The 17258-nt window shown below is 40.3% G+C and overlaps 1 protein-coding gene across 5 annotated transcripts in view; it reads left to right on the top strand.

Annotated features, from left to right (window-relative positions):
• PTPN12 (protein tyrosine phosphatase non-receptor type 12) overlaps positions 1–16746 on the top strand; it is a 105689-nt gene extending 88943 nt beyond the window's left edge. The window contains exons 13-18 of one of the 5 annotated variants that reach the window (XM_066240557.1): positions 1728–2698; positions 6142–6219; positions 9026–9093; positions 10311–10341; positions 15260–15358; positions 15890–16746. In XM_066240557.1, the coding sequence (XP_066096654.1) occupies positions 1728–2698; positions 6142–6219; positions 9026–9093; positions 10311–10341; positions 15260–15358; positions 15890–15951 (1309 nt within the window). In that variant the 3' untranslated portion in view covers positions 15952–16746. The remainder of the gene's footprint in view (positions 1–1727; positions 2699–6141; positions 6220–9025; positions 9094–10310; positions 10342–15259; positions 15359–15889) is intronic. The other 4 variants (XM_066240558.1, XM_066240559.1, XM_066240560.1 and 1 more) reach the window with 4 other exon arrangements.
• The last annotated feature ends 512 nt before the right edge of the window (positions 16747–17258 follow it).

The raw sequence follows: 17258 nt of genomic DNA, 5'->3' as shown, positions 1-17258 counted from the left end.
TTACCGGTTTGAAGCTCTGGGCTTGCCTGGTCAAGGCACATATGGAAGTTAACGCTTCCTGCTCCTCCCCAACCTCCCTCTCCCTCTCTCTTTCTCTCTCCCTCCCTGCCAATAATAATATAATTAATTATTATAAATAATTAATAATTCATTTAATTATTCTCAAATGAATAATTAAAAAAAGAACCTAAGAGCACCAAGAAAAGAAAAAAAAAACAAACAAACAAGGTCACGGTCAAAGGAATAGGAATAAGAAGTAACAAAATTCTGAAGGAAAATTATTTCTAATCTAGAATTATACCTATTTTCGGCCCTGGCCGGTTGGCTCAGCGGTAGAGTGTCGGCCTAGCGTGTGGAGGACCCGGGTTCGATTCCCAGCCAGGGCACACAGGAGAAGCGCCCATTTGCTTCTCCACCCCTCCACCGCGCTTTCCTCTCTGTCTCTCTCTTCCCCTCCTGCAGCCAAGGCTCCATTGGAGCAAAGATGGCCCGGGCTCTGGGGATGGCTCTGTGGCCTTTGCCCCAGGCACTAGAGTGGCTCTGGTCACAACATGGCGACGCCCAGGATGGGCAGAGCATCGCCCCCTGGTGGGCAGAGCATCGCCCCTGGTGGGCGTGCCGGGTGGATCCCGGTCGGGCACATGCGGGAGCCTGTCTGACTGTCTCTCCCCGTTTCCAGCTTCAGAAAAATGGGGAAAAAAAATCTATGAAAAAAAAATAGAATTATACCTATTTTCAAAAGAATCAATGATCTTGAAAACATAATAATTAAAATATACAAGGCCTTAAAAAATTTCCATCTTACATACAGTTATTAAGAAGCAACTAGAGGCCCCAGCCAGATAGCTCGGTTAGAGCACCCTCGCAAAGTGCAGAGGGTCCCTGGTCAGGATATATACAGGAGCAGGTCATTGTTTCTGTCTCTTTCTCTTGCTTTCTCCCTTCCTCTCACTCTAAAATCAATTAAAAAAAAAAAAAAAAGCAACTAGAGGATATACCCACCAAAACAAGGGACCTAGAAAAAGGAGGGTAGGACCTGGGACACAAGACAGTCTGACTTAGGAGAGAACAGACGCTCTGTGGCCTAGGGAGCCAGTTGCCACCTAGAGCAGAGATGCACATTTTCTCAGAGGGTGTGTGGTGCTGGTAAGTCACCTGCTGTGCTTGACGAGTTGCGAGGAGATGGACAGATCTGCAGGGAAGTAAGAAACAGGGCTGTGTCACTGATGAGGCATAGAGAACCAAACAGCAAACCCAGAGCAATTATTAGGAAAAACAAGGACTTGAGGAAATACAAAATTACGGTATCACTGGCTTGAATAATAACTATAGTCATAAGATTGAACTAAATGGATTTATAATATTACAGTATTCGGAAGATGAAGAAGACTCACAGTAGGAAGGCAATAGAGAATGTATGAAATAGATCCAGAAAACAGTTTATGCATTTTCAAATATTTTGAAACATGAAGGTAAATCTTAGAAGCAGCTATTAAAAAGCTTTGAAAGTTGATGTCTCAGCAGCTGAAAAGCTGTGGGAGGGGCTGCTATTTTACATTAAAATTCTTGAATTTGACTTTAAACAGTGTATATGTATTACCCTGTTAATAAATTTTCATGGTTTGACATAATTTTTTCTTCAATAACTACAAACTTGACTACATAATTGTTACGTACGACTCTTATTAAAAAAGATGAACAGTAGCCGTTGTATGTTTGCTTTTCAGTTGCCTTGTAGAAGGGGATGCAAAGGAAGAAATACTGCAGCCACCAGAACCTCACCCAGTGCCCCCCATCTTGACACCTTCTCCCCCTTCAGCTTTTCCAACAGTCACTACTGTGTGGCAGGACAATGACAGATACCATCCAAAGCCAGTGTTGCACATGGTTTCATCAGAACAGCATTCAACAGACCTCAACAAAAATTACGATAAATCAACAGAACTTCCAGGAAAAAATGAATCCACTATTGAACAGATAGATAAAAAATTGGAGCGAAATTTAAGTTTTGAAATTAAGAAGGTCCCTCTCCAAGAGGGACCAAAAAGTTTTGATGGTAACACACTCTTGAATAGGGGACCTGCAATTAAAATTAAGTCAGCCTCACCTTGTATAACTGATAAAATCTGTAAGGCACAGGAATTGAGTTCAGGGGATCTAAAAGATATTTCTCAGAATTCTTGTGTGGACTGCAGTGGAACACAGTCAGCTAAAGCTCCAGTTATTCCACCAGGAGAGTCACAGAAGAATTTGGACACACCTCCAAGGCCAGACCGCTTGCCTCTTGATGAGAAAGGACATGCAATGTGGTCATTTCATGGACCCGAAAATAGCCTACCCTTGCCTGATTCATCTGAGGGAAAATCCTCAGATACTCACTGTCAAACAATGAAAACTGTGAGTTTAACACAAAGCCCTACAATACAAGGTGAAACCCATGATCCTGTAGATCATCGTAGCAGTTCCCCTCTGTTCAGAGCACCCCTCAGTTTCACTAATCCTCTTCACTCGGATGACTCAGACTCAGATGAAAGGAACTGTGATGGTGCTGTGACCAAGAATCAAACGACTCTTTCAACAGCAAGTGCCACCGTTTCTGCTGCCGCTAGTACTGAAAGCATTTCTACAAGGAAAGTATTGCCAATGTCCATTGCTAGGCATGATATAGCAGGAACAGTACATTCAGGTGCTGAAAAAGGTAATAATAGTATCTAAGACTTAAATATTTTTACTGTGTGCCAGTCACTGTTCTAAGCACTTTAGCTAGATTAATTCATTCTTTCCACACTTTATTCTAGAACCTTAGCAAAATTTTATTTTAGATTAAAAAAATTTTTTAAGTAAGCTTTTATTACCTTTACATTGCACTGCTGAGCTTTATACTTTCAAAATGTTTCAATTGTATCTTTTTCTTCTATATTATAGCTTTTATTATTTTATATGGGTCAAACATGCATTTGACTGGATAATAGAAATTTAAATAAGACAATTACTTAAAGTAACAGTGGTACAAATATTGAACAGTAGCCTGATTGGCCATTTAATTTCATTCATGTTTATAACAAAAACTTAACTTTTTTTATGCTCTTAATTACAAAAAATCTTTAAAAAAATTTCCTCATAAATTATTGAAAAAGTGGCTGCTTTCAATACTGTTTATCCAAGAAGCACTATTGCAACTACTCAGCAGAATATGGGAGTTTTAACCCAATTAGTAGTGAGTTGTGATATGTCCTATCTAGTCATCACTCTTATTATTTAAATAAGCAGTCTTAGCATTTCAAGATAACGTCGTGGGCACTCAGTCACCAAGATATATTTTATTGGTTCTTGAAACTGGTCTGCTAAAAATAATCATGGCTGCCTTCTTAAAAAAGTCGAAAGCAAATGTATACATGTGAAAACTATTTACTGATAGATTACCAATGGTCATTTGTTTGTTAGGGAATTTGGGTTGAGACATGCAGACTGTTATTTACAATGTGCTGGCAAAATAAGTACTGTGTACTTGAAAGATGACTTTCTTTTTCTATTTCTGACCTAGGAAGTACTACCCATACTGTGTCACCTTTATTCTTCCCAACTCACACATACTGTATTTCATATCTTGAGAATGTGTCTGATCAAGAAGAGTGTCTAGCCTGACCTGTGGTGGCGCAGTGGATAACACGTCGACCTGGAAATGCTGAGGTCGCCAGTTCGAAACCCTGGGCTTGCCTGGTCAAAGCACATATGGGAGTTGATGCTTCCAGCTCCTCCCCCTTTCTCTCTCTCTAAAAGTGAATAAAGAAAAAAAAAAGTAGAGTGTCTAAACTAATTTCCTAAATTTATAGGATTCTGTGTATTCTTGATTCTTCTGTTTTATTTGAAGGATCTTCAAAAGATAATGGTTACCACAATAAGTATTGCTTTATCAACTTGCTATAATTTAAAATTGTTAATATCTTTTTTCTTCCTCAACCTCAGAGTTTGAAAAATAATTTACCAAGTTCTAATTACTCAAGAAAATGTATAGATGAGAAATCTTCATTTGGGGCTTTTTTTCTTTTTAAAGCATTATCAGGCATGTCTTAAGCCTACGATATGTATTTTTTTCAACGATTAGTAAAAATATAATGTGGTAAGGCCAGGCAGGATGCATGATATGATATGCTCATTAAATTCACTGCCAACATGCCCAGTCTTTTGGTGATAACAGAAAGAGTTCCTTTAAAAACCACATACTGTACAGGGATAGTTGAAAGCACCCTATTGTATAGCAGCTTGCTTCTGCTTTTTTTATTTGTATTTCAAAGCAAAGGTTGCTATAAATGGAATTGCTGGTTTCTTTTCACCCTGCCCTATGTGTTAACTGAAGTCTTTCCTGTGTAAGTGTTCTGTGTGTTGCAGCATAACTACAAGCTTTCCTAATATTATTTACCTTGGAGAAGATTCATTGGTTCAAGAATTAGGTTTTTCTTTGTTTGTTTTAGAACCTCTTAGGGAGTTAAACAGAATAATTTTGTTTGATAACTTAAATAAATAAAGAAAACTGGCATAAGTTACTGCCTGACAGAAATTTCTGAATATGAAGTCTGATTTTAAAACTGACTCAGGTGTCCTGAAAGGTTTCTGAGACATGACCACACTAGGCCCCCATACATTGTACGACTTGCAAAAGCCTATGTAATGTGCTGTCTTTGGTTGAATAACCTCTAAAAGTTAATAGCATAGGAAAGGCAATCCATAGAGCCAGGGGAAACATACAGTCGAGAAGCAAGGGTCACAGTTATTATAAAAAAGGACTTAAGAGTGAAGACTCTCATGAGAGTAAAGGTATAGAGTTTCTGAAAGATACTTGGTACTTAATGCAAACAAGCAAGACTGACTTCCTGATTTGTTCACTTAATTATGAAATGGCACCAGAGTGCCAAGATTATGCATCCCTTCCCTCCAACAGCCATATCTGCTTCACTGTGAGTCAGTAGCAAAAGGGCAAAGGGAAGGATGATGATGGCTCAGCCTGTTACTGTTAGATAGTTCTTTAGTGGCTTAACTGGATATGCAAGAGAGAATTCCAGTACTCTTGTTGGATATATACAATATTGAATTGGTACTCTTCTCAGCAGGACACAGAACTCTATTTTCTTGTATCTTCAGCTAAATAAGTGTAGAAGGGACAAGGGTAATCATACTTGGCTCGTGCTTCTTGAAAATAAAATTGCTTTACTTGATTTTCAATGTCTTTTTTAATGCATAACCTATAAGATGTGGTAAAATAGCAAAGTATCATGGCAAGATTGAGCTGTTTTTTTTTTAAAGTTGTTAAGGCCCAGAAAAAATAATACAAGATGCTCACATTTCCCTCTCTTTACCTCCTCCCCTGACCTGGGAGCCCATACCTGGAATTGCATCTTCATGCATGTTTTCTTCCTCTACCTCCAGTGAAACCTCAAAAGAGTGTTACACTCTTTACCCCATGCCGTCGTGTGCTGGTGAGGCTTCAGAGTATTCTCAAAGGGTAGTCATATGTAGCTGTCCAGGAGATTTTAGTCAACAAGTGCGTGGACCATTTAAACAAAAACTTAGTAGTTGTATATTTTTATATGTAGTAGAAAAATAGTACTTCAAATTCGTTATTTTAGTCATTACTGTTTAAAATGTGACTGAAGTACATAGTAACTTAAAAATGAGTGGAATTTAAAAAGTAAATAGGATGGATGGTACAAAGCATGCAAAACTCATGACAGGGGTTCAGCAGTTGATTCCGGTTTGGAAAAACCTGGTCTAAGTCAAATGACTTTCCTTGGTGGACTCAAAGCATCACCAGCACCCCCCAGGAGAGGAGTCAGTTGCTCACCGTTCAGACTCAGGACAGTGTGACAGTGTTTGCAGGGTATGGGGAAAGTTATGAGAGAGTCATTTTCTCTCTATGATGGATTTCATTCTTTGCTTAATAGGCCTCATAATTCTTCACAAGTCAGGTAGTAAGGATTTCTTATTTTTTTGTATTTTAAGAAAGTGGTTCTCTTAGTTTCCTTGTGGCAGTGAGTTTTAGAATGTCAAAACACTCTTGTTTTTTTAGATAACAAGTTCATTTTTAATGAGTCAACATTTTTTAACAAGTTAATAACTGGCCGAAATTTTATGTATTTAATATAGATGTTGATGTTAGTGAAGATTTACCTCCTCCTCTCCCTGAAAGAACTCCTGAATCTTTTGTATTAGCAAGTGAATCTAGTAAGTATCTCTTCTGCTTTTACAAAAATACTTTATATTCTTACTTGAACTCTGAAAAACATGGCTGATTTTAATCTAGTTGCTATTGAAATTCAAAAACAGGTTTGAATTGATACTGACAAATGTTTTTAATTCCTTGTATGAAAAATACTTTTAAAAATGGTGTTTTTACTTGTTAAGATTCCTAAAATGGCTGCATTTATGTTGATACTATAATTCAGATCAGTGCAGTTAAGAGCATATTTGCAATCTGGTGTGGATGAAAAGACATTGATTGGTTCACTTGGTGACAGTTCAGGTAAATAAACATTTAAATTGGGTTGTAGGTGAGCATTTCAGTTGCTGTTAATTCAGAGACACTTAAGGCCACAAGAGTATCAGTAAGAACTGGGGAAAGTGTATTTCAAAGCATTGATAATATATTTCTCTTCCTTTCCAGAAAAAGAGCATAGTTAATAGCTTTAATATATTCATAGTGTTTCATGCTCAGTGGAGGTGCTCACGAATATTTATTTATTTATTTATTTATTTATTTATTTATTTATTTATTTATTTTTACAGAGAGGGATAGACAGGGACAGACAGGAACAGAGAGAGAGAGATGAGAAGCATCAATCATCAGTTTTTCGTTGCGCATTGCAACACCTTAGTTGTTCATTGATTGCTTTCTCATATGTGCCTTGACCATGGGCCTTCAGCAGACCCAGTAACCCCTTGCTCGAGCCAGCAACCTTGGGTTCAAGCTAGTGAGCTTTTGCTCAAACCAGATGAGCCCTCGCTCAAGCTGGCGATCTCGAGCCTCGAACCTGGGTCCTCTGTATCTCAGTCCGATGCTCTATCCACTGCACCACCGCCTGGTCGGGCTAATCTTTATTTTTTTAAGAGAGAGACAGGAAGGGAGAGAAATGAGAAGCATCAACTCATAGTTGCAGCACATTAAGTTGTTCATTGATTGCTTCTCACATGTGCCTTGACCAAGGGACTCTAGTGGAGCCAGTGACCTTGGGTTCAAACCAGTGACCCCCACACTCAAGCTCGTGAGCCTATGCACAAGCCAGCAACATTGGAGTTTTGAACCTGGGACCTCGGTGTCCCAGGTCAACACTATCCACTGCACCACCACCACCATCACCAGTTATGCTCACTAGTCTTATCTGAATTAAATTTTAAGTCCAAGTCTGTCATATGTATAGAGTATAATGAGCTTATAATAAACTTTAATGACTAAATTCTTTTAATTACATTTTAAGGAAGGGCCTGACCAGTGGTGGTGCAGTGGATAGAGCGTTGACCTGAAATGCTAAGGTTGCCGGTTTGAAACCCTGGGCTTGTCTCATATGTGTCCCTTCAAGGCACATATGAGAAGCAGTTACTATGAGTTGATGCTTCCCGCTCCTCCCCTCCTTTTTCTTTCTAACCTCTCTCTCTTTCTATCCTTTTATTTACTTAAAATCAATAAATAAAATCTTTAAATAAATTTTACAGAAGGAAAGTTAAAGGAATATTCTTGAATTGATACAAACAAGAAGAAGATTCCCTGACCTGTGGTGGCACAGTAGAGAAAGTGTCAACCGGAAATGCTGAGATCGCTGGTTCGAAACCCTAGGCTGCACCTGGTCAAGGCACATGTGGGAGTTGATGCTTCCTGCTCCTCCCCCTTCCTATCTCTTTCTCTCCTCTCTAAAATGAATAAATAAATAAGAAAAAGATTTAAGCCTGACCAGGTGGTGGTGCAGTGGATAGAGCGTCAGACTGGGATGCAGAGGACCCAGGTTCGAGACCCCGAGGTCGCCAGCTTGAGCGCAGGCTCATCTGGTTTGAGCAAAAAGCTCACCAGCTTGAACCCAAGGTCGCTCGCTCCAGCAAGGGGTTACTCGGTCTGCTGAAGGCCCGTAGTCAAGGCACATATGAGAAAGCAATCAGTGAACAGCTAAGGTGTTGCAACTCGCAATGAAAAACTAATGATTGCCCTGGCCGGTTGGCTCAGCGGTAGAGCATCGGCCTAGCGTGCGGAGGACCCGGGTTCGATTCCCGGCCAGGGCACACAGGAGAAGTGCCCATTTGCTTCTCCACCCCTCCGCTGCGCCTTCCTCTCTGTCTCTCTCTTCCGCTCCTGCAGCCAAGGCTCCATTGGAGCAAAGATGGCCCAGGCGCTGGGGATGGCTCTGTGGCCGCTGCCTCAGGCGCTAGAGTGGCTCTGGTCGCAACATGGCGATGCCCTGGTGGACAGAGCGTCGCCCCATGGTGGGCGTGCCGGGTGGATCCCGGTCGGGCGCATGCGGGAGTCTGTCTGTCTCTCCCTGTTTCCAGCTTCAGAAAAAAAAAAAAAAAAAACAACTAATGATTGATGCTTCTCATCTCTCTCTGTTCCTGTCTGTCCCTGTCTATCCCTCTCTCTCTGACTCACTGTCTCTGTAAAAAATAATAAAAAAAAAAACAAAAAACACACACACACACAAGAGGTGTTTTCAAAAAAAAGAAAAAAAAAGATTTAAGACTTATTTATTGATTTTTAGAGAGGAGAAAGAGAGAGAAGGAGAAAGGGGTCTTGGGGGGGGGGCATCAACTAATAATTATTGCTTCCTGTATGTGCCTTGACCAGGCAAGCCCGGGGTTTAGACCCGGTGACCTCAGTGTTCCAGGGTAACACTTGATCCATTGTGCCACCACAGGTCAGGCCAAATAAAATTTTTTATGAAAATGATAGTTTCTAAAAATCTATAGACTACATTTGTATATTACCTAATGCAAGAAATTTTAATAAGTAAAGATGTTAATTTTAATTGTAAGATATCATTTTTCTTAGATACACCTATACGATCTGAATGGAGTGAACTTCAAAGTCAGGAAGAGTCTGAACAAAAAAAATCTGAAGTGAGTCCTTTTGGGATTGAAACAGCTAGATCTCAATATTTTTGCTCTTTTGTTAATTTATGTTACTGTTTGTTACAGTAACTGTCAGTTTAAGACTGTTAAATATTTTTATCAGCATTTCTTGTCCTAAGATTTCAGATGAAATATGAGATTTGACTTTTTTAAAAGGGCAAGATAGTCTACATATGATTGTCATGTCACTTCAGAGTCTTATTTTCCCAAGATGCTTTTGAAATGTTTAAACAATGCCATGTTCCAAATCATTCTGGAGAAAGGACTGGAACTGGAGTTACTCTCTTCAGTAACTTTCCTCGATACTTTTAGTTCCGTTATAACACTAAGTACACAGTCCTTCCCCTCTTTGGTTTTTCTAGTCACATGAGTTTTCTTTTCACAAGAAATGTAGGCCCTGGCCGGTTGGCTCAGCGGTAGAGCGTTGGCCTGGCGTGTGGGGCACCCGGGTTCGATTCCCGGCCAGGGCACATAGGAGAAGTGCCCATTTGCTTCTCCACCCTCCCCTCCTTCCTCTCTGTCTCTCTCTTCCCCTCCCGCAGCCAAGGCTCCATTGGAGCAAAGATGGCCCGGGCGCTGGGGATGCCTCCTTGGCTTCTGCTCCAGGCGCTAGAGTGGCTCTGGTCGTGGCAGAGCGACGCCCCGGAGGGGCAGAGCACCGCCCCCTGGTGGGCAGAGCTTCGTGCCGGGTGGATCCCGGTGGGGCGTGTGCGGGAGTCTGTCAAGAAAGAAAGAAATGTATTGGTAGCTAAATATTTTAGCTACGGAATCATTTTTTTGTCACCATTAATATTTTTCATATTCCATATTTTTATATCCCTGAAATTGGGGTACATCTTACAGTTGACTAAAAAATGCTGATATACAGTGTCACATAAAATAGTGCTAACCTATAATGATGGTATGTCTTATAATCCATGTATATCATAATTTAATATATGTGGTAGAAGACTAACAAAATGCTGTAGTATATATGTTTCTTTGTGAAGTAGTTCCTGCATTGTCAGATGTTTTCATTCAGAAGGATAAAAGAATTTGCCTATCCTTTGCTCCCAATATAAAATAACTATACATTAAAAAATTTTAAGCCCAATTGAAAATGTCATTGTGTTCTTTTCCATTGCCACTGGGTATCTTGATTTCTTGGGATATGTACTCATAACAGACAAAATTTGTTCATGAAACTTAAATTGTCTTTCATACAGGGCTTTATAACCTCTGGAAGTGAAACATGTGGTAAGTTAGATTTTATTTTTGCTGTAGATTATATAAATTAATTTTCATAAAATAGCATGAAATTGTTATATGCTTTTTTTTTTTTTTTTTTTTTCTGAAGCTGGAAACAGGGAGAGACAGTCAGACAGACTCCCGCATGCGCCCGACCGGGATCCACCCGGCACGCCCACCATGGGGCGACGCTCTGCCCACCAGGGGGCGATGCTCTGCCCATCCTGGGCGTCGCCATGTTGCGACCAAAGCCACTCTAGCGCCTGAGGCAGAGGCCACAGAGCCATCCCCAGCGCCTGGGCCATCTTTGCTCCAATGGAGCCTTGGCTGCGGGAGGGGAAGAGAGAGACAGAGAGGAAAGCGCGTCGGAGGGGTGGAGAAGCAAATGGGCACTTCTCCTGTGTGCCCTGGCCGGGAATCGAACCCGGGTCCTCTGCACGCTAGGCCGACGCTCTACCGCTGAGCCAACCGGCCAGGGCCCTTTGTTATATGCTTTTTATTGGTTAGTCTGTATGTGAAAATATGTAGGACACCTCTTCTAGATCGTGAAATAGGTAGTATAATTCTTCCAAATAAATTATTATTCCAGAGATTATTATTGATCTGGAAAAATAACAGCATTTATTACCAGTAGTTATAGGTTGATAGGAAAGAAATTATTTGAAAAATATTCCCTGTAGTCTCTTATTCTCTTTTGTTTATAAAAACACTTAACATCTAGATCTGACAATGATTTGAATAAATGCTTTATGTTAACATGGCGATTGAATTTGGTCTTTCAAAATTGTTCTGGAAATCTTCTAAAACTTAAACATTTATCATGCTAAAATAGGTCAAGCTATTGTTAATTCTTATAAATCAGTGACCATGTAAGCAGCTCAGACATCCTAGCCTGTGCAAGTCCCTGAATTAATCTTGCACCTGCCTTCATTCTCCACTCTGCTTCAGCCCCTCTCTCTCTGGGTCTTGCCTGCTGGGGCTCCGTTTCTGCTGTTACTCTTTGCTACTTTGCTGAGGCAACACAGTACAAGGAACAGAGCAAAAGCTTTCGAGTCCAGCCCACCTGGACTGGTATCCCATCTTCGCCCTTTTAGCTATTGTGTGGCTTTGCCCAAGTTACCTAATCTTTCTGAGCCTCAGTCTTCTCTGTGAAATACAAATAATAGTACCTACCCTAGAGGATTTGCTGTGAAGGTTTAATTAAATTGAGTCACATACATGAAATATCAACCACTGTGCCTGCCACTTAATGGGCAAACGGTAGTAATGCTATTACTGCTATATTTTTTATATCTTTATAATTAATACTATGTTATGGCTCAATCCCTGAATCTTTTATTTTCTTAATATATGTTAACTCCTCTCTGGCTTTTCTTCTCTGTCCAGTCTGGATATGGTCCTCCATCACTGTAGTCACACTCAACAGTTGTCCTCGACTTTCTTGCTAATGCCCATCCCATTTTATCCTTTGGGCTTACTGAATCTGCTAAGAAATCACTCAGTTTTATAGACTGAGCCTACAATGCTGGTTCAACACAGTTGGACCCTGTTTTGTTTGGTTATCTTATTAGGTGATACCTGAATTGTCCAAATCTTCCCTTCTTCTAAAATCATCAATCCCACTAACTCATTCTCAGTAGGCGACTTTGTCTTTACTAGAAAATTGAAGCCTTTACACTAGATCATCATCATTTTCTCCTAGAAGCCAGCTCTGAACACTTCACCACCAGTTCCTCCCGCATGCCTCTTCTCAGTCCCCATTGGGCTCTGTATAATTTTATTATAAACTTATCACACTACTATAATAATATACTTTTCTGTGACTCCTACTAGACCAGGGGTTAGCCAACTGTTTTCCACAGGCCTAATTCTGCCATGGGCCTTTTCTCTTGTTCTTCCCTTGATATAAACAATAGATTTTGACATTTTTAAAAAGTTGTTTAAAAACGAAAACAAAGAAACAAAAGTCTGTGAAGATTATGTAACAGGATAGTATATAGCTTGCAAAGCCTAAAATACTTATTCTCTAGCCCAAGGGTCCCCAAACTACAGCCTACTGGCTGCATGCAGCCCCCGCTGCACCTCTTTCATTGGGGGTCAGTGAGATGCATCCTGTGCTCCTGGAGCGCTGTATGTGGCTGCTCGCAAAGCGCGATGTCGCTCACATACAGTACTACTTCCAGTGACGCAGGATGCACATGTCATGGCTCTGGAAGCACATCATATCACTTGTTACGGCTAGCAGGAGACAGTCAGACAGACTCCCGCATGCACCCGACCGGGATCCACCCGGCACACCCACCAAGGGCGACGCTCTGCCCCTCCGGGGCGTCACTCTGTTGCGACTAGAGCCACTCTAGCGCCTGGGGCAGAGGTCAAGGAGCCATCCCCAGCGCCCGGGCTGTCTTTGCTCCAATGGAACCTCGGCTGCGGGAGGGAAAGAGAGAGACAGAAAGGAAGGAGAGGGGGAGGGGTGGAGAAGCAGATGGGCGCTTCTCCTGTGTGCCCTGGCCGGGAATCAACCCTGGACTTCTGCACGGCAGGCCAACGCTCTACCACTGAGCCAACCGGCCAGGGCTAAATTTACTTGTTCTTTACATTAAATATTGTATTTGTTCCCGATTTGTTTTTTTACTTTAAAATAAGATGTGCAATGTGCATAGGGATTTGTTCATAGTTTTTTTTTATACTCCGGCCCTCCAACGGTCTGAGGGACAGTAACTAGTCCCCTGTGTAAAAAGTTGGGGGACTATCCTTTTACGGAAAAGTTTGCTAACGCCTGTCTATAGACTCTGAGCACCTAAGGAGAACCATCCAAGTTGAGGCTAATTGTGAGTGTGACGAGTGTGCTAGAGCAGTGGTCCCCAAACCCCGGGCCGCGGGCCATTTGGTACTGGTCCGCAGAGAAAGAATAAATAACTTACTTTATTTCTGTTTTATTTATATTTAAGTCTGAACGATGTTTTATTTTTATTATTATTATTATTTTAAAAGAGACAGAGAGAGGGATAGACAGGGACAGACAGACAGGAACGGAGAGATGAGAAGCATCAATTATTAGTTGTTTTGTTGCGCATTGCGACACCTTAGTTGTTCATTGCCCTCTCATATATGCCTTGACCGTGGGCCTTCCGCAGACTGAGTAACCCCTTGCTCGAGCCAGCAACCTTGGGTCCAAGTTGGTGAGCTTTTGCTCAAACCAGATGAGCCCACGTTCGAGCTGGCAATCTCGGGGTCTCGAACCTTTGTCCTCGGCATCCCAGTCCGATGCTCTATCCACTGCGCCTCCGCCTGGTCAGGCTATTTTTAAAAAATGACCAGATTCCTTTCGTTACGTCCGTCTAAGACTCACTCTTGACGCTTGTCTCGGTCACGTGATACATTTATCCGTCCCACCCTAAAGGCCGGTCCGTGAAAATATTTTCTGACATTAAACCAGTCTGTGACCCAAAAAAGGTTGGGGACCACTGTGCTAGAGGACAGTATCTCGATTGGAGAGAAAAGAAAGAGAAACCAGGAAGGAATTAACATGTATAAGGTCTACTGGAAAGTTCTGTCCATTTCTATCACAAGTTTTGACACGTAAGCACGTTTATTTGGCACATGTGTGCCTATTTTTATCACTTAATGTATACATACTGACGTAGCAAATTAAAACAAAGTTGACTCACGTTAGTCTTATGTGTGAAGTGACAGTGTACCCGTGGCTACTGATAAAGTTCATTTACGCCACTGTAATTTTAACGAATTTCAACAAGGAAGAAATGCAACAGAAGCATGTCTGTCGCATCCACCAAATTTCCGGACTTAGCACCCTCTATCATCACTTGTTTCTGTCCTTACAAAATTTTTTCAAGGGCAAAAAATTCAAAAATGAAGAAGATATCAAACAAGCACTGGTTCAATTTTTCGCATCAAAAGATAAAACATTTTTCAAAAATGGGATATACAAATTGCCCTCACGCTGGCAAGAAATCATTAATAATAATGGCAGTTATATTATTTAAGTTTATTGACGGTAAGAAAAATTTGTATTTTTATTCCAAAAACGGACAGAACTTTCCGGTAGACCTTATATTTAAAGGTCATTAGACTTGTACTCCAAGTTTCCAGAAAAGTTTCTTAGGTGTAGGGAATGTGATAAAGGTTGTGAAAGAGCCTGACCTGTGGTGGTGCAGTGGATAAAGCATCGACCTGGAATGCTGAGGTCACCAGTTCAAAACCCTGCCCTTGCCTGGTCAAGGCACATATGGGAGTTGATGCTTCCTGCTCCTCCCCTTCTCTCTCTTTCTCTCTCTCTCTCTCTCTCTCTCTCTCTCTCTCAACTCTCTCCTCTCTAAAATGAATAAATAAATACAAAAAAAAAAAAAAATTAAAAAAAAAAAAAAAAAAAAGGTTGTGAAAGAATGAATTAATCAAAGGAGTTAATTTCTTTTGTTAACTAATCTTATACATTGATAATTGAGTAAACTAACTAAAATTTAAGTAATGTAAAACTTCAAAAAGAAAACGATTATTACTTTTAGGAGCAAATAGCAAACACATCATTTAACTATGAACTTGCTTGCCAATCATTGATTTCCATATAAAGGCATTTCAGTTGCAGTTTTTAACACCCAGTGTAGTTAGTTTAAGGAAATATAATATGCCAAGATTCAAGTTAATTAAAGTGAGAGCATAAAGAGAATCTTCACATTGCAGAAGTACTCATTGCATATTTCTAGGTGCCCTCAAACACACTTATTATGATTTCCTGTGCTCACTACCCTAGCATTTATATTTAGCTAGGCCTCTAAAATCATGAAGCCCCAGAGAGAGAACTTGTTCTTTTAACCTACTGTCCACATTAAGACAATTAGAGGATTTTTCCAGTGATGCTACAAATGGTAATTAACAGTGGCTTTGTTTTGCATTTTGTATCATCCAACAGGAGGCATTCACACAGGGAATTCTCCAGAATGTCCACCTACTTCCAGTAACAAGAAAGATCAAATACCAGAAAGTCCAACCAAAGCCACAGATATTGGTAATTTTAGAACTTGAATTATGTAGTTAATGCTGCCAAGAATGAGAAAGGTCATTTTCCCTCATTCCAAGATTTCCTTAAGGCAAAGGTTATCAAATTTTGTGTTGTGATTTACTTTATTTCTCTATCCCCTCCCCACCCCTCCCCCGCTTTTTCCCTCCCTTTTTCTTTCAGTCTCTCCCTTAGAAAAAGTTAAATTACTGATTTTAGAGGGAGGATGGGAGAGAGAGAAGACAGGAACACCGATCTGCTCCTGTGTGGGCCCTGACTGGGGGTGGACCCGGCAGCCTCTGGACTTCCAGATGATGCTCTAAGCAACCACGCTGTTCAGCCAGGGCTGATCAACTCAGTCTCTTAAATGAACTATGCAAAATAAATTGAAAGTTGGTTTGTGTTTATAGAGTTTTGCTTAGTTGAAATTCTAAATTCCCATATGGAAATTTGTTTGAGAAAATACGATGTTTGACATGCCTTTAACACTGTAAAAATACTTCAGAACACTGACCAATTATTGTGGCATTTTGATCATAGGTTTTGGTAATCGCTGTGGAAAACCCAGAGGACCCAGAGATCCACCTTCAGAATGGACATGATTCAGGGAGTCAACATACACTTTAGAATATACTGGAAAATTCAAGTGCCACTGAAAGCCAGATTTATAGTATTCCATCTTAAAAATGTGGGACTAACAGCAGTGTGGATTGTTACCTTAGCTTTTTTTGTTGGGACCATCTACCTGCCTTATACTACATTTAGGAAAAAGTATTACATATGGTTTCTTTTGTAATTTCAAGTATTATTGCCTTAATGTCTCTTAACCCTGTTACACGCTGCTTGTAGACATGTTAATACAGTAATACTTTTATGATAAATTGAGTTTAAGGACTACCCTTTTGCTAATGTTTTATCATGTATGCATTATTTTGTATATGTACAGGGCAAGTAGGCATATAATTTGATAACGTTGCAGTCATAAAATATTATTAACAGAAGATGTAAGAAATTTCTGCATGGTCTAAATCTTTATCTACCTTATTTGTAAATAATTTGCCCTGAAGTTTTAGAAAATAGTTTCTGAAATTTAAAATTGCTGGATTCATGCAGCCAGCATTACAGTTATCAGAGATCAAAGATTGTAATAATAATACATTTTGTAAATTGTAAGCAAAAAGTTATTTTTATATTATATACTGTCTAAATTGTCCACCCTAATTGTCCTTGTTTTCATCTAGTCCTGGAGATTCAGTAAGTGCCTTGGAACAATATTGAATTCTCTTAGCTCGTGTGTGTGACTTTAATATTTGAACTCAACTGGGATTAGAAGATGATCAAAATATATGTATGTTTCAGGATATTTGAGCTACCATTAAAACAACAATTTTACAATGCTTGCTTGTCTTGGTCTTTTTTTTTTATAGTTATTTTATTGATCTTTGGAGAGAGAGGAAGGGAGACAGAGAAACATCAACTTGTTGTTCCACTTATTCATGCTGTCATTGGTTGGTATCCTGTATGTGCCCTGACTGTTGAACCTGGAACCTTTGCATGTCCTGACAATGATTTACCAAATGAGCCATGCAGCCAGGGCCTTGTCTTGGTTTTTCATTCCTCATCCCTAGGAAATTAGACTTAATTTAGTGAGCTATCTCACTATGTGCCTTTCTGCTGGCTCAGTCTTACCTTTAAGTCATGAATGTGAATGGGGTTTAATCTCTTGAAGAAGAGGGCGTGTCTTGTGCAGGTTTGTGATTGTAGTACTGCACTTACACTAATTTTAATACTTGTCCTTGAGCTAACTGTGTATTACTGCCGACTGAGACCCTAGAACACAAACATGGGAGATGAGGAAAGGGAATGGTGTCTTCCCATCACTGCTGGAGCACAGGTCCATGCATGATTA

Source organism: Saccopteryx bilineata, chromosome 7, assembly GCF_036850765.1.
Source record: "Saccopteryx bilineata isolate mSacBil1 chromosome 7, mSacBil1_pri_phased_curated, whole genome shotgun sequence".
In the NCBI taxonomy this organism is placed as follows: Eukaryota; Metazoa; Chordata; class Mammalia; order Chiroptera; family Emballonuridae; genus Saccopteryx; species Saccopteryx bilineata.
This window is presented reverse-complemented; position numbering and strand designations above follow the sequence as displayed.